Below are 24540 nucleotides of genomic sequence, written 5' to 3'. Positions count from 1 at the left end.
AATTTGGCTTGGAATATTAGATTATTCCCATTTCCTTCATGATTTGCCATGCTTGCTTAGTTAGCAGAGTCGATAGGGTCCCATAACCTGTTAGAATTCAATAAAATCGAAGCACGAATTTAGTTTTCAAGTCCTTTTTATATTGTCATGGCATGGCATCGACTCAATACACACATGGTAATATAACATGGCATGAGATTAGTTAATTACAAAGAAATACTTTAACCAGAACACTTGATACTCACACCACAGATATTATAAGAAAAAGAGACTAGACACTGACAGGAAAGGAATCAAGAAGACAGATGGAGAGGCAAAACAGAAACCCCCCTTGGGCGTTTGTACAGCCTCTTTCTAAAGGGGTGAGAGCCGTAACTAAACTTCTGGCGCGAAGTATGAGATTGGTCCGCAACACATTGTTCATTATGTTTCGACGAACAATGCGGCCAGCTCTAGTGCGACAAGGAGGATTAGTTGGCAGATTTTGTCCATTTACTTGCTCCTCCTCATCTACCAGGCGAACCGTTTCCACATCAAAACCTGTGACACTATTCTCTGTAGGGGAGTTCTCTTTCTCAGAAGTTTTCTTATTTTTCTTGCTTTCATTCTTCCTGTAGTATTTAAAAAACGTTTCGCCAGCATCTTTTCCTGTTTTTCCTTCTTTTTCATTTCTTGATCTTTCTTGCTTTGGTGCTCTAGTTCAATCTTGTTTTTTTCTGGTGTGTCGGTTAGAACTTCTGCGCTGCCAGCGCGACTATTTCTTTTTGGCCGAGAAACATTTTGAATATACTGCGACACTTGCGGCAATGGCCTTATATCAACTGGACTAACATGAGATTTAATGACCCCATCAGTGGATGAAGTCGAAGGTGTTGAAGTCAGGGAAGTTCCGGTGTTTTCTTTCACGGGTGGAGAAATTGCAGAAATTAATTCCATCAAATCCGATCCGATCCGCGATTGTTGAACGGAGGGAAAGGTTTTTAGCATTTCCTGTAACATTCACACTTCCAGCTTCATCAGTTGGTGGACACAAAATAACAACGTCTGCGGAATGGGGAGTGTTCGACAACAAGGTGTCCATAGTATTTCCGTTGCTTGATCATTTTCTTATAAAGAATTATCCAAAGCGATGGGGCCTATATTAAACAAATTAAATGGTTTGTTAAACCACAGTGACCAAGTTAGAAAAATTTAAATTTACTTGGCTGGTCTGTAACAAATGAAGGAGCATATCTTGCTTCTCTAATTGCATTTCTAAAGCATTTTTAAAAAAAACTATAACACCAACTGTTTCCTGTTTAGTCCCCTTTTCAGCGATAATGTTTGGCGGTTGCATCACCGTCTGGTTGTTGGTTTCGTCACAGTTCCAAACTTGATGTGGAGAGAATTTGTACCTGGTCATCATATCTGCAACGTATGCTCACAAACTTAAGACACAGGTTTGTCTTGGTTTTTCCCAAAGTAACAGAAGAAGGGTGGTCTCAAGAAAAAAAAAAGTTTTTTGATTTTTTAATGATTATAGACCTAACTAATGGTGGCAACTAATGGTTGCTGCATTGAACAATTGATATCATCACGCTTGGTTCGAGGTGTTTTCAGTTGCAGGACGGTATCATATATATATCATAAATCGTATGTCTTAAAACATAGCTTTGTCTTATGTTAAAAACTTAGTAATTTCATTTATTTTCTTTTTATTCAAGGAAAAGTAATTATGAATTGTTGTTTTTATTACTTTTTTTATTTTTATCGATTTAAAATCATGCTTTATAACTTAGTTTGCGAAAAAGAGCGAAGCGAGGCTATTGCAGCTACATTTTCTTAAGACATAGCTTTTTCTTATGTTTATTGAAAAATTTAAGTTAATTAACTATAATTTTTTTCAAGTTAAGTTAATATAAAATTTTCGTTTTATTTATTTATTTTATTTTCATAGATTTATAATTTTGTCTAAGAATTGTCAGTTTTCTCATCAGAACTTAAAATTCAAATTCTGTGCCAGAATTTGAATAAGTTTCACGTACGAAATTCGAAAAATCGTTGTTACAATTCAAATTAAATATTTTTAGAGAGAGTTGAATTTGTAAATTAAGACCCTCAATTTAGGAATGTGCCATGACTGCTTTTCCTTTACAAAATGTTTCGTCCGCTTCCTCAGAATGTGTTAATTGTTTTAACGATGATCGCTTTTCAGTCAAGAATCGAATGTAGTTTTTCATTTCGATCTTAGTTAGTTCAACTTCCTCCCTTACTCTTTGCAAAAGCATCCAACAATCAACAACATGATATTTATCGTCATACGAAACTGTCGAAATTATGTATTTAATATGTTTGTAACATCGTTTGACGTTTTCTTCTTTATCGTGTTGTAAACCATTTGTCATCATCTATATATGTATTCAACAGTATATGACAGACTGGAGGGCGAATGGGATTTTACTGAACCGCAATTCATTCAAAACCCTTTTATCATTTACCGCGTCAAATTCCAACACTTCTGACTCCTCCCATTTCCACGTTGACTTTCGCACAGTACCGTTCCAAGTTACGCGTTCCATGTATAAGAATATACGATTATCGATCGAAATCGAAAACTGTTTATTTACATTATCACCATAAGAAAATGATTTCAGAATCGGAGAGTGGCAAAAGTTGTGAGGAAGAACAAGACGTAGCAAGGAGGAGGCTGGATGAAGCTTTGATACAAAAGAAAAAACAGTTCCAGAATTTAAGGAACATTAAAGGAAGAACAGTAAAACGCCGAGATACGGATCAACAACAGAGACTTACTGCGTTCAAGGTAGGTTTTCAAGTGTTTTAATACATTTTTCTTATTTGTATACTAACGAACTATATTTATACGTCGTATAGGAGTCTTACAAAGGGAAAAAGAGGTACCTCAAAGAAACAATCCATGGTCGGTTCTTGAGTGGTAAAACCATTGGAACTCCTTCGACCAAAGACCACAGGACAATCTAGATCGCAGGAAGTCTCACTGCCATATAAGTATTGGTTCTAAGATTAATAAGATGGCAGAGAATTACAATGCCTCAGTAATTTGCTTAATCCGTTACCCCAATGGAACTCAACACACCAAGTATGTGTTAGTAAGCGGAGGTGGAATTAAATATTCCAAATAAAGAGATGGTCTTCTAAGTGAACAACTCTGGCATCGATATTGGAACAAAAAACAAAGTTAGTAGTTAGTTATATAACTTAGCAGTTAGTATTAAAAATATCTATTATTTACAATTTTAAGTTATGTTTTTCAGAGAAACGACAACAGTTATGTGAGGAGAATGGTCTGTGGCTTTGGAGAGCCAGTAAAAGAAAAAGAAAAGAGAGAACCTAGGAAAGGACAGAGAAAGAGAAAAGTATGCAATCAGATTTAGAGAGACTAGAGAAAAAGAAGACAAGGAAGTATGGGGCAATCGAATGGGGAAACAGGTAACAAATATCTACAAAATATAAACACAAGTTTTAAAGATTTTTTTTTTTACATAAGAGAAAGAAAAAAAGACAATCCGATAACGAGAGCGTAGAAAGTGAAGAAGAAAACAATGAACGATTGGACAGCGGAATAGAGAATCAGGTAGGAAGTATATACAAACTGAAAATACAAGTTTAAAAAGATTTTTAAAACAAAAATGACAATAGGACAAACACGTAATGAGAGCGTAGAGAGCGACGAAGAAAACGATGAAAGATTGGACAGGGGAATATGGAATCATAATAAGATTTATATACAAAACAAAAAAAAGTTTAAAATAATTTTTTTACAAAAAAGAAAATAGGAAAAACAGGTAATGTAGAAAGCGAAGAAGAATACGATAGAAGATGGGACAGAGGAATAGGGATTCAGGTAAAAAATATATACAAAATATACAAACAAGTTTTAAAAAATTTTATTTTCAATAAAACAGAAAATAAGACAATCAGATAACGAGAGCGTACAAAGCGAAGAAGAAAACTTTGAAATATGGGGGGGTGGAAATGGTGGAACAGGTAACAAATATATACAAAATAGAATTCAAATTTCAAATCTTGTTTGTTACAACACAACAAGGGTACAAAGCTACGCAGATAAGGTGACTTTACAAAACGAAGAAGAAGACGAGGAAGGAAGGAGAAAAGAAATGGGAAAACAGGTAACAAATATATAAAAATAAACATTCAATTTTTAACATTGTTATTTATAACAGGAAAGGGAAGGAAGGAAATTATATAATGAAACAGCACAAAACGAAGTTTACGACAAGGATGGAAGGAGCAAAGGCATGGGAAAACAGGTAACAAATATATACAAAATAAACATACAAGTTATAAGCATTGTTATTTCCAACAGAAAAAAGAAGGAAGGGTTTTCAGATAATGAAACAGTACAAAAGAAGACGAAGAAGAAGACGAGGAAGGATGGGACAAAGAAATGAAAAAACGGGTAACAAATATATACAAGAATAAACATACTAGTTTTAAACATTCTTTTTTATAATAGAAAAAGGAAAGAAGGCATCCGTTGATTGAGGCTGCCGAGGCCAGCAAGATGGCTGCTGCTGAGGCTGAATCGTATCAAATCACGGTCAAAGCCAATCGATCATTCGCGAACAGAAACGGGGAGGTTACGCGTTCAAAAGTGGCAATTGAAAATAGAGGTACTATTATTCACATCAACTACACAGAATGGAACTAACGATAAACTTTTTTGTAGATCCTAAATTGGCACAATTGCCTCATGTAAAAATAAACCGTCTGCCGTCATCTATCGCTCACCAGGAAAAAAGAACAGAAACAGGAAGAGGAGCAGGAAGAGGAACAAGAAGAGGAACAGGAAGAGGATCTGGAACAGGTTCAGGAATAGGTTCAGGAACAGGAACACGTACAGGAAGAGGAACAGGAAAAAAAAAGGAAACGGGAACGGGACAAGTAGGAAAACCATGAAAAGAAGAAAAACGTTTGTTAAAGCAGTAAAATTAACATTGCGCGTACTCTTTGTGTGTGTTTAAACAATAACTGGCATTAACCTAGTCCTTATTTTGATATTAATCCGGCCAGGCAAAAGGAATCCAACGAATTCAGAAGCAGAAGATTTTTTAAACTTTTGATTTTAAAAAATAAAATAATACGTCTTCTTCGGCAGTATTCTGGGCTGACCGACGGACGAATTATTTTTAATTCTGGACTTATCGACAAATATATTTATTCTTAAGAGACATCTTTGTTTTAAGTTAGAATCACGTCATTTTTGAAAAAGGTTCGTTTATCTTTGAAAGAAAATGTATTTGTAAATTTTTTTTATATTCTAAGAACCACAAATTTCACAACATTGTCAGCATGAGTTAGTAAGTCCTTCAAAGTCATTAATACTGGAACATTTTTATTTCAATTCGTTTTTAAATACTTCATATTGAACCGCTAGATGACGAATGGGTAAAGAATATTTTGTTAAAGAAAATATATATGATGTAAAATCGACCATTCGCAAGTATGAATGAATTTGATTGGCTAATTAAATTTCCCGCGCAATTTTTTCATCTGGTTAAAATTTTAGTAAAATGCAGGGATACCCGGGTCTGATCAGATTGGCCAAAACTTGATCCTCAACACGCCCCGAATACCCTTATCAAAAACCCACCCAAATATAAAGTAAAATGGAACCAGTTTTTTTAATTAACTTTACTTGAACGATTATTAATGAAATCAACAATTTTGAAACACAAGAAATAGCTATGTTTTAAGAAAATACATAGCCTATGAAAGCATCACTTAGGGCGTAAATCGATACAATTATTTACAGTTAAAATTTAAAATGTTAGTTAAAATGTAAGTGTGATGAAATCTCCTGTTCAATGAAGCAACCGTTTAAGGTCATAAACGGTATAATCATTTAAAAAATAAAATAATGTTTTCTTAAGACAACCCTTCTTCTGTTACTTTAAGAAAAACCAAGACAAACCTGTGTCTTAACTTTGTGAGCATGTGTTGAGATTACCTTGCTGTGTCAGTAGATCTCGAAACGCTTTTGGAACTTTCCCAAGATGATGTTCAAGACTGTAGCAAGATATGGCGCCCTCTCTGCAAGTTTCACACGGGTTACAAGTCCTCTAACAGCACATTAGCGCCCCTAGTGACCGAAGGCGATGTTAACATTTTCGCTCTCGAAGTGTATAGGGAACAAACTTCAAGGGATAAAAAAGGGTTCCTAATAAAATCATTTTCTATAAAATAAAAAAATAAAGCTGTTAGTAAAAGTCTATTTTACCCGACCATATTTACTTAACTAAAATAACTTAACTTAACTATACTTAAGTAACTAAGCAAGACCAAGCCTGAGCTATGCGAGGTAAAATAGGGGTTTTGGGTGGGTACAGTACTAGAATAGTACAGTAATTAAGTAAAGTTATGTTAAATAATTAGGTTAAATACTATAAATATTCAGTAAAATTAACAAATTAAAGTTAAGTGAAAAGTAAAATTTTAGCAAATAAGTAAAGTAAAGTACATCTATTAAGTTAATAATTACTTTATAAAGTAAAGTATAATTAAGTTAAATAATTAAATTAGTCAAGTAAATAATAAATAAAAAAAACAAATAAATATATAACTCTAATACCACTACTCTATTGCCAAAAATTAACAATGAAATATTACCTTAAAAATATGTGTTATCCAATACATAGATGTACAAACTGCAATCTTTGAAAAATGAATGAAATACAAAGTATATAATTTGTCGTCTGCAACTTTAAATTATCCGTTGTTGCATGTTATATTTAAAAAACTATATATATCAAATTTACATTCCATCACTTCATTTTCAGAAAACTAAAGTATAACTGAATTTGTTTAAATAACTAACAAACAAATAAAGTCAATTAAGAATCATTCATGAAAACTATAAATTACATAAATATATATATAAAGTCACAACACTGGATAAACTATCTACTGCTGTCATCTGCTACGAATTCAAAAACATAAAAACTACAATTACATACAAATTTTTAAAATGAACAAAACAAAAGAAAAAAACACTTCTCAGTCAAAAAAATATCTTTAGTGGCCAAAATATTAAAACTTCAAGCTGAATCAACAACTTTAAAACAAGAAAACGAAATAAATAAGGTAATGATATCTTACAATTTTGTGTAGCAAAAAATGAAAATAATTGTTTCTCTATATTAGGTTGCTATTGAAAATTACAAAAAACAATTGAAGGAATTAGAATTAAACAAGGTAAATCATATTAGAGTATAATATAGTATATTATAGTATAGTATAGTATAGGTTAGTATAGTATAGTATATTATATAATAGTATAGTGTAGGATAGTATAGTATAGTATGGTATAGTATAGTTCAACAATTCTTTTTTCTCTGCGTTTGAATCATTTTCCACATACTTCTGAGAAATTTCGCTCCACCAATAATACGTCAGTGTTAAGACTTCATGAACCGTTAAATGTGATTTATGAAACCAAGAATATCTTCTAATAGTAAATTTTTTACAACAGAACTTTTTTTTGATAATACTACCATTTACTCCAATTCTATTATTGCATTTCAGTTGGCAACCGTCAATGACAGTAGTTGAGGGAATCTATTAATAAATGTAAATACCCTAGTAGAACGAGATATCTTATACATATCTTTAAGACACAGAAATATGTATAATATCTCGTTCTAGAAGAAATTTATCTGGTAATCTATTGACATGTTGTGGTCATATTGTCACGTGGAGATCACGTGACATACGCGTGAGACACACCCCACACTCATCTCATTCTTGGAAACAAGCAAGGGCGGATGTACTCGTACAACCGACCTTGCTCAGTAATAAGTCATACGGGTTATCTCGATTGTTCGTAGAAACAGCAAGGGCGAAAGCACTCGATGATTCAACCTTGCTGTTCGCCTACCATAAATAGGCAATGTAGTGTCTCTTGAATGCAATGTTCTTACTTGACGTCCTAAAGTGTGGACGTCCTAATACACTCGTGTTACACATCATCCCCAAGTGTAACAAGATGTCAACCACATATCTTGTGACTCTACTGTTAAAATTATAAGTAACTTAGAAACAATAAAAAATTTTTGTAAACAAAGTTCTGTATTTTTTACACAAACAGTAACAATTTGAAACAATTGAGAAACATAACACATAAACAAAAACGATAAGTTTCTTGATTGAGATCTTTAAAAAGAAAAATTGTTGGCATATGCTGGATAGCATCCCTCTAGCTGCTTCTTCGGCTTCTGAAATCGTCTTTTATTCTTAGTCATCTGAGTTTTCTTGATCCTCTGCTACTTGGATGGCTTTCGCTTGTCTACGTTTGAAAGTGTCTGCAGCGTTCTTCAAAAATAGCGCCGTCTCCGATGCAAACTCCGAGATTTCAATGAATGCACAATCGTTATTTTTTTTCTACAATGAAAAGGTTGTTGGTTAGTTACAAACTGGCGTAGTAATTAAAAAAATGAACATGTTTACTCAGGACGGCCTTAGATATGAAACTATCTTTTGTCCCTCTCTTTCCGTTTCCATCATTCACTCTTTTATCTCGTCTACCAAGCCAGTTGACATCTTTTGACACTGAATCAGAAGGAACTAAACCCTCACCCATGGGGTGTTTGGTGTTTCTTTTTCCCAGTTTTTTAATCCTCAAGACCTATGAAGACATAGCAGATAACATATTGACGCATGATAAGTAATAAAAAATTGTAAACACTTACCAATTTGTTGAACATTGAATTATCTCGTTCTAGATCTCTTTCTAATTGTTCAAGTTGTTCAAGAGTAGTGAGTGGAAGAGATTATCTTCCCCGTCACTGGAATCATTTTCATTATTCTCGTCGGTGACTGGTTTCGCAACCGTTTTTCAATCACGTTTAACTTTTCCTTCATTTATGCAAACACTGAAAACACGGAACTAGCTGCTATCTTCATGGGCACTATAACGAAATGGATGTTAAAAAAATAAAAGTAAATTTTAATCTGTACAGAAAAATTTACTAATTTAAGGAAATGATTGTGAGGTTTTTCGGTTTTCATTAATCCCATTTCTGCATGGTGCTGTCAGATATTGGGTGTCCATAGAAAACGATTGTACCATGTTTCCATTTGACATTCCTTGTGTATCATTTGGAAAGCCAGTACACAACATTTCGTCTAAAAAAAAGCGAACAAGGAAGTTAAACACAAACTGAAATATCTCGAACTTAGAGTAATACAAATAATTTCTCACTTACCATTGATCTCCTGACTATTATGCTTAATATCTGTGCAATCGCTATTGAAATCTAAACATGATTCGTTACTATCGTTGTCGGTAATAGAACGTGCTGATGGTTGATTGCTGGACGTATGTGCTGGCACTAAACAGGTAGTAGATGATGACGTCTGGATCTGTTGTGATCGTGGTGTATTAATTGCTTTTGGTATAGTCTCTACTTGATTTGTATCGTGTGGCTTTTCCTTCTTCTTTTCTGTTCATCAAAATAAAGATTATTATAAAAAAAAATAAAGTTACACATCTTAACAGCACACAAGACACTTACTTAACTCTTCTGAAGTCCAGAGGGTGGAATAGGTAGTAAACTGCTTTTACTTGGTCCAGGTGCTGATCGTTTAACGATTCCTATACATAAATTTAAAATATATTGCTATTACCAATTTTCTATGATGCTTACATTTAAACAGTTTATTACAAACCTTTTCCTTTACTCGCTGTTGTGTTGGTCTTAAGTAATGACTTGGAGGTAGTAGCAAAGTAACTTTCATCGTTCAGACTGACATCACTCTCTTGTTCTGTGGTAACTTCACCAGGCAGTAGTCTGCTTTTCAAAGTAGTTTGTCGACAACCTCTGCCAGTTTGAGAGGGATCATTTGGCAGAATTGGCAAACCTTTTTCAGCACGGGGGAGATTTTGTCTAGCCTCTTCATAGGTATCTAATAGGACAAAAAGTGAATACCATCAAAACTATTGAAATATAAATTATCTTACCGAATCGATGAATTACTTTAAAACATGGATACGATTCCCAACTTTCAACAACCGGTTCAGCACCACCGATCAACATGTTTCATTTATAGGCTGACGAGTACGAGTTATCAGGTATGTACAAAATGTCCTCTTTGACCCAGTTCTCAGCTACAATCTCTACCCAACACCCTTTTAACGGGGCTTTTTTAGGGATTTCTACAACTAAATGAGACATATTCAGGCAGTAAAGCCGGAAATGCCAAAGAAAAGACTAGCTTACGGACCAATATGGTCATTAAAAAACCTGACTTCATCTGAAGAAACTCAAGCGTCTTCACCAACGACAAGCGTTTCTGCAGCGTTTCTGTCGTTTCCTGTTTTCCTGAAATGTTAACATTTTTTAAAATATTGTTTTAGAATTTCTTAATTAACCAGCATTATTTATTTTTTATATTTTGAATAGCAAATCATAAAAAAAAATATATATATTAAGCATTAAATTTAAGATATTTTAATTGTTTCTATTGTTGTGCAACACATCTATTAACTATCGATATCGAGCTATATAAGCATTATTCAGGCCTTACTGTGTTAGAGACAGATGAATCGCCATTTTTCATAGTCTTCAAATTTAAGTTTCTCTAGTTTGCATGGCAAAACAGTTAAATCTAAAAACTCTGTCATATCTATTGACCGTAGAAAGATATTTCTTTGATTGTGGTTTCCCCATTGAGTAAGGAGTATATACAGTAATTTTTCCTGTTATTTATTGGACAAATGGTGTAAAAGATAGTGTGACCACAACGTCAATGTACAGTTGCTGGAAAAGAAGGGAGCCATACGCCAAGTATAAACTCCTACCCTTATAATTTGTGGTATTATTCTTCTGATATTTATCGTTCAATTTCTGCATTAGGCACCTGGTGTGGATGTCAGTGTTGCTACAACTTCACTGATACAGCAGTTGATGGCCGAGAAGACTGCGAGCAAGTCTACAGCAAGTCTACACCACACATTTTCTTAATATATCTAAGGTGATTCCTTTCCTTGGTCCTCATCTGCATGTTTAGATTGTAGGTCATGCTATATTTTAGCTTAAAATTTTTAAAAATGTCAAACTTACAAAAGCCTAAGTTGAAATTTTTGGTCGGACCAAGACAGAGAGCACGCCGGGTCAGGGAATTTTTAGATCAAAATTTTACTTTCACCGATGATGCAAAACCTACTGAACAATCAAATGCTAATATTGAAGTCTCAAATGTCACTGTTAATTTTGACATGGTAGATGTTGCTGAGGTTAATAATTTTGAATGCAATGTTCAATCAGAAATTGATTCAGAGGACAACAGCTGTTCTGAATCAGAGTTTAGTACTTTTTTTTGATGGTTTGACTGACGACATTTGACTGACGAATTTTTTGGTAGTTTCGGGGAACAGGAAATTGCCGATGATTTCCATAACAGCGATGTCGATGAGGCAGCTGATTGGGATATTGAACCAGAAGTTGATACTAATCTAGATAAAATTGAGTATTTGTAGATCTATTCTTCTTCTGATCAGCAAAAAAATAATCTATCTCTAGCCGTCAAATAGTTATGTGAGTTTTACTGACACACGTAGCGCCATAAGAATACATGGAAATAGAGGGAGGTGTTCTTAATCATTTGGTGGGTACTGTACATCAAAATGCTCAAGCCAGCCTTTTCACGGAAATGACAGGAGAGGAAATCTACAATCTTATCATTGAAAATGAAAAACAGAAAGAAGCGTCTTCTTTACCTTAACGAATTGGTAACCATGATCTTATTTCTTTACTTAGGGTTAATTTCCCTGGCATACAAATCATATACGCTCAGTGTACGGTTAACCGAACATGAGCTGTATGACAGCCCGCCACCCGGAAACAGCGGAAGGGAAAAGCTGGAGATGAAAAGAAGTGTAACCGTTATGTTACAGTGAAAAAAGGCTTTTCCAGTTGAAAAAAGTGTATTTTAAAATTGTCCACAGAAAAATCTACTACAGTATCTATACGTCATCAAAAATCCCGTCATACGCGAAGATGCGACGTTTCATGGTGAACCTACTTTCTGACAAGAGTTAGACAAGTGCCTGCTTGCAAGACGTTCAGTCGCCTTTAGCTTGAATTGTCACTTTTAAACAGTAGACTTTTTATCTTGATGTTTTAGTTATTCTTATTATTTCACTAGTTAATCCTCCCAACTTATTTGTTCTTCTTTTCTTTCCGTGCAACGCAAACATTCAAATTATCTTCTCAACACGTATTTCAAATAATATACGAGTCGGCAAGAAGTATTGTTTCCCGTTTTTCTTCTATTGTCCTCTCTCACTTATACGCCAACGCTACCACGGTAAGATAAAGTTCCCTGCTAGTTTTGTACCCCTTTTGCCTCAGCTGAATAATACATATTCATCATTGTGGGTGAATACGCCTCTGAGTTTATTTACACAACAAATTGTATTAATTCGTAAAGCCATTTACCCAAGAGGGAGAACGCTTTATAGAATGGTATGGGAGGATCTGTGCAAATGCTCAATAGAAGTAGAAACTAAATCAACTAGCAAAACTAAAAAGAAATAAATAAATAAAAAACACATATATATATATAAATCCAAAAATTCTTTTAACCATGCCAGGTGAAAGAAATATAGAAGAAAATTAGTGCGTGTACTAAAAACACAGATTTAAAACTCAAAACTTAAAAAAAAAACTAGAAGTGACTCCGTCGTACTATCAGTGCTCAGACATCTATCGAACAATCATGTGTCAAGTAAGAAATGGAAGGATTCCAAATAGTGTAAAAAGAAAAAGAACTGGTTGTTGCAGTGAAAAACCACAAAGAGGAACCAATAGTGCTCGAAAGTGATAGTGACACAGATAGTGAAAAAGGAAGAGAAGAAGATTTATGAACAATGGGTATCCAGCCACAACGTTCAAATTCAACCCAAATACAACACAACCAAAATGCAGCAACTGTGCAATGGACATTCTCCGTGGCAAAAGCAGACGCTGTCCAAAGAAGAGTGCACGCCATCACGCAATTAAGCAATAAAGAAGTTTTCTTGGAGATGATCGATGCTCCAAGAGAAGAAATCAGAAGACGCATCATTGAAAAGTTGGGTACCGCTGCATGGGATTACCACCCGAAACTGAGTTTCTCAATCAACGATACAACGGGAAGCCACTGCAACAAAGGAGTGTTAAATTGGAAAAACTGGGCATCACGGATTTACTGTTATATTACGGAGCGGGCCCAGATATCGAAGAAGATGGCCAAACTATCGCACATAGATTGGCAGCCGAAAAAAACCAACTCTTGATTAGAATCTTAAGGTACCACAAATACAGGTGTTTTGCATATAACAGCTTTGGAGAAACTCAACTAATGGTCACGATCGCTTACGGGAATGAAAATGTCGCCAACTATTAATGGATAAGCTGAAGAACAATAGCACCGTCCTTCACTATGCCGCAAAATATAAAAAGACCGTCTCGCTAGGGCAGCATGTGTAAAGGACAGCAAAATTGACAAAAATCAGAGGACTCTACCAGGAAATTATACGCACTACACCTAGCAACAATGTATCGCCAGACTTTTGTAATAAGTATTCTCTTGGAACACGGAGCTGCTATCGGAGAAACGTATATAGAAGGAAACCTACCGACGGACTATGCGATCGACAGAAGCAGGTAAGGGGTATTATAAGATTGGGAATATTTGAGAAGCCGAAAATAGAGGATTTCTAACGATTAAAATTAGATAAAAACAAGAAAGACAAAAACAACAATATTGAGGGGCAATAATTTAATAACTAACACTTCAGACACTACAATGAAACACTACCTATCCAGACTATTCTGTAGCCAAAATCATGGGCAGAGGAAGGAGCGTATGGACTGTTAAAAGAGAAAAGAGCAAGTGCTGTGACGCTGCACTATAAGCTCCTTATCCTCAAGCTGGAACAGGATAAAACAGCAAAAGTAAAAGGAAACCAAAACGTTTCCGCGAGTTAAAGAATATCGTCGAAGTTACCCCGGTGGCACAAAAGAAAATTAAACAAATTCACTTCCATTTTATCACAAGCAAAGCGAGGTGAAGAAAAGAAAAGAAACAATGAAGAATCGACGCAAAGGATCGCGAAGAATAAACTAAAACAATTCTTTTTAGAAGAAGTGAATCAAGAAGAGTAGACAAGTGACGGAAGACATGAAATCTATCGTAGCAGTCCGATATAAAAGGAAACTGTAGGCAAACATTCATTAACTATAGCAAAACTAACGTTCTTATTAGCCTAAAGGCAACAAATAATGGTAATTGAAAATTTATCTTGTATTCGTGTTCTCAATTTTAGCCCAAAACAAAAACAACGGCGAACGGAAGAAAATAGGTTAAACTGGTGACAGACAAAAGAAAACAAGTTTTATATTTAACCGTTATTATGCTACATGCAAGGAAGAAGCCAGAAAGAGAGGAAAATTCGTGGACCAATTTCTTCTTGACAAAGGGGGAGGGAATGTAACATGCAGGAGCAGCCCCACCCAGCATAAAGGGCTTCACGTATGCATCCTTCCCTTAGGCTGAAATCATGGAAGTGAAAGCAATTTTAAACCCTCCCCTTTTACCTTCAATCTTCCATATAAAAACACATGATTGTAATAGCATAAGCAGAGTTGTCTCAGAGTACTGAGAAGACTCCTCAATAAACAGTCTGAAAAACTTTACATATTTACTTAGCAAGAGATGAGCAAGATTTCTTATCTATCTCTAGGTTACCTGAAATGGCAGTTACGACGGTCAAAAAGACGACGCTATCTCGTTAGACGTCACTTGTAACAGTAGGCCAATTAAAGGGTTCATTTCCGTATGTTCCCCTTAACACAGCATTTATATTTACACCATTAGGTAATTTGCCGACAGGAGTTTATATTGAAACATATTTTCGGAAAAGTATCGGGAGATAGAATGTTGTAGTTGAAAACTATTCGTTAAAACAACTCAAAATTCCAAGAAATACCAAATTAGGCGTAATTGAAATTATTCGTCATGTCATCGGAAACATAGCTTTAGACCATCCAGAAGCTAAGCCTAACGAAATAATTGAGCATATTTTAATCTCAGAAGTCGACCCAGAATTTCAAGCACCACTCTCTAAATTATATAATGGCATTCACGACTAGTTCGCTCTAAAGATTCAGAACTAGGCAATACAAAACCATATTAAACACACAAATGATACCCAAGCAAGGCTTCAACTTTTGGCTATATATAGCCAATTTTACTATTTTTGAGATGCTGTGCTATGGCTATGGCTTTCAATGATTTTCACGAAAATATATATATATTTTTTTCTTTTTATTAAAGAAGGCTACCAATTTTTTTTGTCTACAAATGTCTGATATATTTATACTTGGCAATATTGCCAGTCAGATCTCAGAAGCAGACGAAAAATTTTAAATTCAAGGTGTCTGTGAAAGTGTTATGCCGTGTACGCAGAAAATTTCGAACGAAATAAAAACAAAAAACAAGGTAAAAAATTTAGAATTGTGTGTGTATTTTTTGGCAGTATCCTAATATCCCTAACTTTTAGATAGAAACTTATAATTAGCATAGAAAGATTTTTCTTAATTAGACGAATTTAACCACACCTAGTTTATGGGGTTGCAAATGATTTATAACATATATAAGGATTCTACAATATAAATTTTATGTAACTGGTTCTTTATGTTGTTAAACAAAAGAGGTTAACCATTCAAAGAACTAGTCTTGACTCTTTTGAAGAGATTGATTTAGAAGTAAAGACCAGATGTCAGCGTACGCAGACAAAGAAATCAAAATTAATACCGGTACAGTGACAAATTTTTCCCATAGATTTTATTGTTAAATGATTATTTACTCTTACTGTTGTATCATTATTGCAGAATTCCATCATAAGAACATTTCAATCAGAATGGCTAACAAATAAAGATTTTAAAGGATGGCTTATTAAGAAAAAGAAACCTGATGACAGTTCTTATTGTGCCTTTTGCAAGGCTTGTTCCGTCTTCATTATGAACAAAAATATAACATCACTGTTCATATGAAGCCATCCAGCCACAAAAAGGCGATGGAGGAAGTCGTGTCAAAGCAAAAGCAGCAGAACAACCTTGCATAATTCATTGATAATATCCTCTCTAAAAATATTACCTCCTTGGAATTAAGGTTGTGTTTTTTCGTAGCAGAACACAACCTTGCCCTGTCATCGGCTGACCATATCCTGCAACTTTTAGAATCAGAATTACCTGACAATCCCATTCTCTCTCGTGCCACAATGGGAATAACGAAAACTTCTAACTACGTACGGGAAGGTATAAAATTATACTGCTATTCATTTAATTTTTTTCGTAAATTTTCTATTCCTTATTGTCTTAAAGCTATCGAAAAATATGTGACGAATGACTTGGCAGATAGAGCAAGGAAAAGTTTTTTTCTCTCATATAATTGACGAAAGCACAGGTAGAAATATATTACTTTTTATTACTTATCCATGAAATAACTTAAACTTTACTTTTTCAGATATTTCGGTGAAAAATAAAATGGTGTTGCTGGTTTTATTTTTTGGCGTCAAAATGTACGCAGAGCTTTTGGAATTGGCGTGTTGCAAAGATGCCACTGCCGAAGGGCTAACGACAGCCCTGCTTGACATACTAAAGCAATTTAATATCACTTAATGTCAAATAGTAGTGTTCTGTGCGGATACGTGCAACACAATGTTTGGAAAGCACAATTTTGTATCTCAAAAATTAAAAAAAAAAATTCCTCATCTCGTGCCCATCAAGTGCTCGTGCCATAGTTCACATTTGTGTTCATCAAAAGCCTTCACCACCCTTCCTACAATCATCGAGGAATTTGTCCGCGAGCTTCCAAGCCATCTGAGTTCTTAAAAAAAGAAGGATTAGTTGCTTGAATTTCAAGAATTTTTCAACGTTGAAATCCATTCAATTCTGAATCCCGGCCGTACTTGTTGGCTTACGTTACAGCCATGTGCAGTTAGAATTATCGAACAGTACAACCCACTCCTTTTATTCTTCACCGACGCCGTCGCCTCAAAACCAAACGATAGCAACACCAAGATACCTAACCTTTTAAAGAACCCATCTACGAAGTGCTATCTCGAATTTCGCGTCGTTATATTGGACAAATTTAACAAGTTCAACGCAACCTTTCAAAGTAATAAGCCTTTGCTTCACAATTTAGTGGAGTACGCCAACAAACTCATTCTTGATCTTGCTCGTTGTTACCTGAAAGGATCTTACGTTGATTGTCATAAGGAATCTCCTCTGCATAAAGGAATTTGACAGGGGGAAAACCGTTACACACCTGCGTCTGGTCGGTATTGGGAACCCGATTTTTTCGTCTGGTCTGAGCGGTTTAGGTATAACTTTTCACGCTCTTTTTTTTAGTGAAAATCTTATCCCTCTTGAAATTTTGCCCAACTTGGGCATTTCCCGCCGACTTCGGGAGTCGGTACCGCCTAGGGGAACCCTCTGCGGCACGGCAGACTTGCATTTCTGCCGATAAAATACCTTAACTTAAATATTTTTGGCGGTCTGCCTTTTGTTAAAAAAATTACCCCTAACCGTCGCAGGCTCTCGGTCTATGAGCCACTGCAAAGGAAAAAGCCAGGAGATACGCATTTACTTACCTCAGCAATAATCAAATTCCGCGTCCTGCCAAAAAGTCTCTTGCAGCGGATCCCATTCGTATCACTTACGATAAAGCCTTCCAAGAAGCGTTCAGTGATGAATTTGAACGTTTATTTACTCAAATTGATAATTTTTTCACATCAGTTCAAAGATTTTTCATAACTGCAGTTTCTGAAATTTAAAAACGCTTTAGTTTTGCAGATGATGTGTTCAGAACTCTGCCATTAGTTAAACCAAAGAACGCTCGTAAACTGGGTCCGCCATCTCTGTCGTCACTTTTAAAAAAATTTCCTGTCCTTTATGACCATTGCAATGCTGACATGGCTGAGAAGGAATGGAGATCTCATGTTAACTTGCCAAATGATTACTTTTATGTTCTATCTAGTCATTCTAATTTTGAATTCTACAACATGGATGCAGAGTTTTATTGGAATCGAGTATTTGCTGTAAAACTTCCAAATGGGGAGCCACAATTTCCCAATCTACAAATTTGCATTTGTCTTCTACTTTCATTCCCTTTAGCAATTCATCTGCAGAGAGTTTCTTCAGTACTATGAAATTGACAATAACTCAAATGCTCTACATGATAAGTCTGTAAGCGCATTGTTGAAGGCAAATAGTTGGTTAAAAAATCAGGGAGTAACTGCTGGGAATGTTAAAATTCCAGATAATCTTTTAAAATTGGCCAAAGTGGTTAAAACCAATGCAGCCATTGAAAATTCCGAATCGGATTAAGCCATTTCTAATAATTTATAGTGCCTTTGCGTAACTCACATGTGTAAACCCAGAAAGAAGTCAGAAACATGAAAAAGAATTTTTTTTTTTTTTCAAAATTCAAAGAATAAATCTGTGATCAGTAAGTATTTTCGGGGTTTTTACTTAGGATTTCTACTTAGGCTATTATTTTCGCTATTTTGAATAGCAGATTTGGCTAAAATTGGCTATTTCTGGCAACGTCGCCAACTTCTGTTGACGAAATGGTATCATTTCTTGGACTTGCCGGATATTATAGAAGGTTTATTAAAGATTTTGGCTCAATAACTAAGCCGTTAACTCGATTAAGGCATAAAGATTTAAGTAGGAAACCCTTTGCTTAGGGAACTGAGGAACGGGTTGCTTCTGAGAAATTGCGCACTTCTTTTGTAACTTCCCCAGTCCTCAATTATCAAAATTTTAATGAAAAGTTTTTGCTTTTTAACGACGCATGCGATTATTGAATAGGAACTGTACTGTCTCAAATTCAGGAGGACAAGAACATCCAATAGCCTATTTTAGTAGACAATTGACAAAAGCTGAAATGAAATACAGTACATCCGTAAAAGAAGCATTAGCCGTAATTGATGCAATTAAAGATTTCCGACATTATCTCTTGGATAAACCCTTTGAAACTATTAGCGACCATCGTCCTTTGCAATGGCAGATTAGGTAGATAGGCTATACTATTGGCTGCTACAAACAATAAACTTAAGTATAGGTCTGGACGTATTCAGCTAAATGCTGATTGCTTATTACGATTAAAAATTGCTAGTATACAACCTGTACCAAATAATATTAAGTTTATTTACGAAGAACAGTTAGAAGACGAACTTTGTGTAGCCATTAGAAATTATTTAAAGAAATTAGAACTCGATAAGGAAAATAGCCAATCTAAGCCTGAGTGGGCAAAACAAATTTAATATTTTGAAATTATAGAAGGTACACTTTATTGACACGAATTGCCTTCCAAAAATAGTAAGCGTAATGAAATTAACCGCCAAGTAGTTTTGCCTTTATCGCTTTGCCATCTGGTGTGGAAGGAATTTTACGACGCACCGATGGGAAGACATTTAGCTTTATATGAAATATATTTCAAAGTAAAAAAAAATTATTGGCCTACAATGAGGAGAGATATTTTAGAATATTGTCAAGCCTGTGAAATTTGTGAAGCTAACACTTCTTTCACATATAGAGCACTTTTACGCCACCATGAAATTGCTCCCTGCCAAGTAATTGTCTTAGAATTTTTAGGACCTATTACTCCAGTTTCTCCTAATGGAAATAGTTAGTATTCTAGTTATTACCGATTATTTTATTCGCTGGGTGGAAGAAGTTGCTCTAAAAGATCAAACTGCCCAAACTACGGCAGAATGTGTATATAAAACAATAGTTTAAAGACATGGTATGCCTAAAGCCATTATTTCCGATCGTGGAACAGATTTTGTTGGAAAGACAAACAATAATTGGTTTTCCGAAACTTATTAGGTTCCTGTTTAGTACCACCTTCACTGTACTTCCCTACCCCAGTTACAAGTCTTCCTGTTAGTGAGTTTCTATGGCGTCTGTCTCTCTCGGTGTCTGAATGTACAGCTGACAGGTTACTTGAATTAAAAGTAATAAAGATTACTATTGAAAGCTAAAAAACTTGTGCTTTATTCATTAGTGTAACAGGTTATGGGCCTAGAATACCGAAAAAAAAATAATAATAATACTTTTTTTTTGTATACGTATACCTATCAGATAAATTACCCTGTGTCTCATTAGAATGTCCAGTTCAACACTAAAAGACATTAGTCACTTGGTGAAATTCGACGGAAATCATTTTCATGAGTGAAAATTTGGATGCAGACTACTTCTTGAGACACATGGATTACTTGATGTTATTGGTGGTGTAGAAAAGATCCCTAGTGAAGTAAGTCACATATCTGGAAGTTTTACGAGTAAAAGTTTTTCTTTACTCATGTCTCTTTGTTTTTTCTTTCCTTGACTATACAGGTTATAGTCGATAGAACTGTTACCAATCAGAAAGTGATTGATGAGTGGAAATCAAAAGATTTAAATGCCAGAAATTATTTATTTTCCGTCATTGAGAGGAAGCAACAGAGTACATTGTTTGGATGCAAAACTTTTCATGACATGTGGCAACGGTTGACAATTCAACATGCACAGAGTGCAGCAGAAAACAAGCATCTTTTGATGTGGAAGTTTTTCGAATATAAATACCAGAACATGATATATATAATAAGAACCAGAACATGATGTTATGACACACATATCGATCATTGAACAACTGGCTTCACAACTCAATGATCTCAAAGAACCTATATCCGAATCCCAACTTATAACCAAAATCCTTATCACTCTTCCGTCTAGCTACAGATATTTTTTGTCAGTTTGGGACAATGTTCTGTCAGATTAAAAGACCATTCAACTATTGACTCAGCGTCTTTTGAAAGAAGAGAACTTTAGCAAGCTCTATCTAGACACTAAATCTAGTTCAACTGATGATCAAGCTTTCACTTGTCAACCTCAAAGGTTTTTCAGAGGACAACGTGAACGAAGCAGAGGAGGTTTTGGAGTTAGAAGAGGTAGACATCCGTACCAGACCAACAGAAAATGCCATTTTTTGTGGAGAGACAAGTCACTTCATCGCAACGTGTCGTGGGTGAATCAAAGCCAAAAAAGAAGCAGCCAAGAACAGAGAAGTCTCAAATATTGCTACCGACATACAACAACTCCGCCAAGGGACATACAACAACCAAGATCCTGCTGACTTCAGTTACCAATCTTTTTTCCCATCAACCGCAAAAATTCATGATGAAGACAAGTTATGGTTCGCAGACTCCGGAGCGACGCAACATATGACTCATCTGAAATCAGTACTCAAGAATTTCGTTCCCATTGAACCTGAGTCTTGGTTTGTCACTGGAATCCGCAACACACGTTTACCTGTGAGAGGAAAAGGAGACATAGAAGCAAAGTCAACCATCAATGGTATTACAACCGTGATATCCATTCCAAATGTACTCTATATCCCCAAACTAGGAACCAATCTATTTTCAATTGGCGCTGCAACATCACAAGGCGTAAAGGCTACTTTCACGAACGATGAAGTACACTTCTACAAGGATGGAAAACTTCAGCTGTTTGGAAAACGGACAAGAAACACCCTATACTGCCTCAACATCTCAATAGATTTGGAGGAGACCGAGGAAGCTATGGCTGCAAAACAAACCTGTCCATTATCAACCTGGCACGAGAGGTTCGCTCATACATCCAAGAACACCATCTTAAGAATGTCCACTCTAGGTCTTACAGACGGCCTGAATCTCAAGAACACTTCCCCGTCTCCCAGTCTTTGTGTGGGTTGTAAGCTTGGAAAAATGACTCGCCTACCTTTCCCCATTGGTAGATCAAGAGCAACCACGATAGGCAACTTAGTCCATTCCGACGTCTATGGACCCATGGAACACCTATCACCATCTGGAGCAAGGTATTTTGTTACATTTAAGGACGACCACAGCGGATGGTGCTCAGTGCACTTCATGAAAAACAAAGACGAAGTCCCAGTGTTGTTTCTCAATTTTGCTGCCTCTGTCAAAACTCAAACTGGAAACAACGTTGTCGTTCTACGCTCCGACAATGGAGGTGAGTATACTGGAAAAGAAATCCGAAACAAACTGTTGCAGCTTGGAATAAGACACGAAACGTCAGCTCCATACACTCCAGCCCAAAATGGCGTAGCCGAAAGGTCAAATCCGACCATCCTGAATGCAGCTCGCAGCATAATCTATTCAAGTCGGGTTCCTATTCGACTCTGGGCTGAAGCAATAGCCTACTCAGTTTACACACTCAACAGAGTCCTCTCTGGCATAGCCGAAGTAACTCCATACGAATCATGGTACAAGAAAAGGCCAGATGTATCTCATCTGCGCATATTTGGTTCACAGACCTTTGTACATATTCCAGAATCACTTCGCAAGAAGTTAGACCCAAAAAGTCGCGAAGGTATATTTGTAGGCTATTGCGAAAATTCAAAAGCATTTAGAGTCTGGATTCCAAGTATACAGAAAGTTGTTATCAGGTTCAGGTTCTGGAACATTTTGGTTTCCCCCGTATGAAACACAACCTGAATCAACACTTCCTGAACCGGCAAACACCAACAACACATGCATTCTTCCCCAAGCTACAACCGAATTCTCATCACCGGGACTTTCACCAGAGCAGAGGGATACTGAAACGGAATCTAGTACCAACACCATCGAAGAAACCAGGCCAGGTGAGATCGATCCGATACCTGAAATCACTCCGAACGTCCCAGCAGTCGTTCAAGACCAATCCAGACCGGAACCGAGGCGCTCACTACGAGTACCCGTCCCCACGGAAAAATACAGAGAGTGGAAAGAATCACTAGGACTGGTATCACTAGTCGATCCTCAGGAACCGCAGACATACACCGAAGCACTGGCCTCTGATGACTCACCCCACTGGAAAGCTGCTATAGATGACGAATACTTATCTTTAATGACAAACGAAACCTGGACTCTTCAACCACTTCCTCCGGGTAGGGTTCCGATACGAGCTAAGTGGATTTTCAAGTCAAAACCTGGCTCCAAGGATACTCCAACCCGCTACAAAGCCAAACTTGTAGCCAAGGGCTACACCCATAATACGGATTGGATTACAATGACACCTACTCTCCTGTGGTGAAGTCGAACTCTCTCCGCACTGTCCTGGCTCTTGTTGCAGCAAGAAACCTCGAACTAATTCAACTTTATATAAAGACTGCATTTTTGTATGGTGAACTGAAAGAAGAACTATACCTTGAACAACCGGAAGGTTTTGTGGTTCCAGGTCGTGAGAGTGAGGTCTGCCGGTTGCGAAAATCCCTCTACGGTCTTAAAAGGCCCCCCGTGCATGGAATAACAAATTCAATGAGTTTTTAGTCAAGTTTGGCCTGTCTCGCTGCTCGTCCGACCACTGTGTCTATTATCGCCGCCAAGAAGAGGAGATCACCTTTGTTCTCATTTTTGTTGACGACGGTTTAGTTTGCAGCAATAGGGCAAACACACTAACTGACATACTTGAGCATCTAAAATTTTTTTTTGAAGTACATTTTTTTTCAGCCAATCGTTTCCTAGGCCTGGATATCAACAGAGATCGGGAAAAACGCCAACTCCACCTCTCGCAGCATGATTTCATCTCAAAAATCCTGGAAAGATTCAACATGCAATCCTGCCACCCAAAAAGTACACCAGCAGACTTAAACGCTCGACTAAGCAACATGATGCCTCCTGCAGATTCAGTCGCTGACCACCAAAATGCGCCTACAGTACCGTATCGCGAAGCCATCGGAAGTCTCATATACGTGATGACAATGACTCGCCCAGATATCGCTTTCTCGGTAAGCCAAGCTTCTCAATTTTGCGAGAATCCCGGAAAAGGACACTAAAATGGAGTAAAAAGGATCCTGGCTTATCTCGCTGGAACGTCACATTTTGCTCTTCTCTTTGATGGCAACAAAGAAGAAAAACTGATCGGATATTCTGATTCAGATTATGCAGGGAATGTTGATAATCGTCGTTCAGTTTCAGGTCTACTCTTCACACTCTGTGGCTGCTCAATTTCCTACGCAAGCAGGCTACAACGCTGTGTTTCCTTGTCCACCACGGAGGCTGAGTTTATTGCTGCCTGCGAGTCGACAAAAGAAGCAGTCTGGTTACGCTCACTGTTATCTGAAATTCTTGGCGTAAACAACGGTTCAACCCCACTCCTATGTGACAATGAAGGTGCAATTCGTCTGGTGAAAAACCCCGAGTTCCACCAATGAACTAAACATATCGACATAAAATATCACTTCATTCGCGAAAAACATCAGGATAAGGAAATCGAGATCACCTACACCCCAACAGAAAATCAACTGGCTGACCTGTTTACCAAACCTCTTCCGACTCCGCGATTCAGTCAGCTCCGGAAACAAATCGGTGTACACCCCTTTTAATTTTTTTTTTGCGTTCATCTTCTTTCTATTTTAACCAATATGTTTGAGGGGAGGTGTTGGAAAGACAAACAATAATTGGTTTTCCGAAACTTATTAGGTTTCTGT

The 24540-nt window shown here is 36.3% G+C and overlaps 1 protein-coding gene, 3 long non-coding RNA genes and 1 pseudogene across 5 annotated transcripts; 4 read left to right on the top strand and 1 right to left on the bottom strand.

The window, feature by feature from the left end:
- Positions 1-2489: 2489 nt before the first annotated feature.
- LOC116936184 lies at positions 2490-3742 on the top strand. The gene is made up of 5 exons (XR_006645282.1): positions 2490-2800; positions 2872-3195; positions 3273-3447; positions 3506-3592; positions 3658-3742. It is a non-coding gene; the product is annotated as an uncharacterized LOC116936184 (long non-coding RNA).
- A 38-nt stretch (positions 3743-3780) lies between these two features.
- LOC116923166 lies at positions 3781-5210 on the top strand. The gene is made up of 6 exons (XR_006645366.1): positions 3781-3862; positions 3924-4148; positions 4203-4289; positions 4346-4438; positions 4496-4652; positions 4709-5210. It is a non-coding gene; the product is annotated as an uncharacterized LOC116923166 (long non-coding RNA).
- Positions 5211-8484: 3274 nt separating this feature from the next.
- On the bottom strand, positions 8485-10308 carry LOC123466292. Of its 2 annotated transcripts, XR_006645281.1 has the most exons (7): positions 9998-10308; positions 9706-9942; positions 9557-9631; positions 9243-9479; positions 9007-9162; positions 8727-8934; positions 8485-8662 (listed from the first exon to the last, which is right to left on the bottom strand). XR_006645281.1 is itself a non-coding variant. In XM_045172104.1 (6 exons), exons 1-5 carry the CDS (start codon positions 10071-10073, stop codon positions 9011-9013), a joined length of 777 nt encoding a protein of 258 aa, XP_045028039.1. In that variant the 5' UTR covers positions 10074-10308; the 3' UTR covers positions 8920-8945; positions 9007-9010. The 2 variants fall into 2 exon arrangements, 1 of the variants encoding a protein (XP_045028039.1); XM_045172104.1 differs by lacking the exon at positions 8485-8662 and having other exon boundaries at positions 8920-8945.
- Positions 10309-15530: 5222 nt separating this feature from the next.
- LOC123471207 lies at positions 15531-16795 on the top strand. Its single transcript, XR_006645383.1, has 4 exons — positions 15531-15839; positions 15915-16340; positions 16407-16488; positions 16549-16795. It is a non-coding gene; the product is annotated as an uncharacterized LOC123471207 (long non-coding RNA).
- Positions 16796-17860: 1065 nt separating this feature from the next.
- LOC123471139 lies at positions 17861-18413 on the top strand (annotated as a pseudogene).
- Positions 18414-24540: the final 6127 nt, after the last annotated feature.

Source organism: Daphnia magna, linkage group LG4 (assembly GCF_020631705.1).
Source record: "Daphnia magna isolate NIES linkage group LG4, ASM2063170v1.1, whole genome shotgun sequence".
Lineage (NCBI taxonomy): Eukaryota > Metazoa > Arthropoda > Branchiopoda > Diplostraca > Daphniidae > Daphnia > Daphnia magna.
Note: the sequence above shows the minus strand (reverse complement) of the source record. Positions and strands in the feature narration are given on the sequence as shown.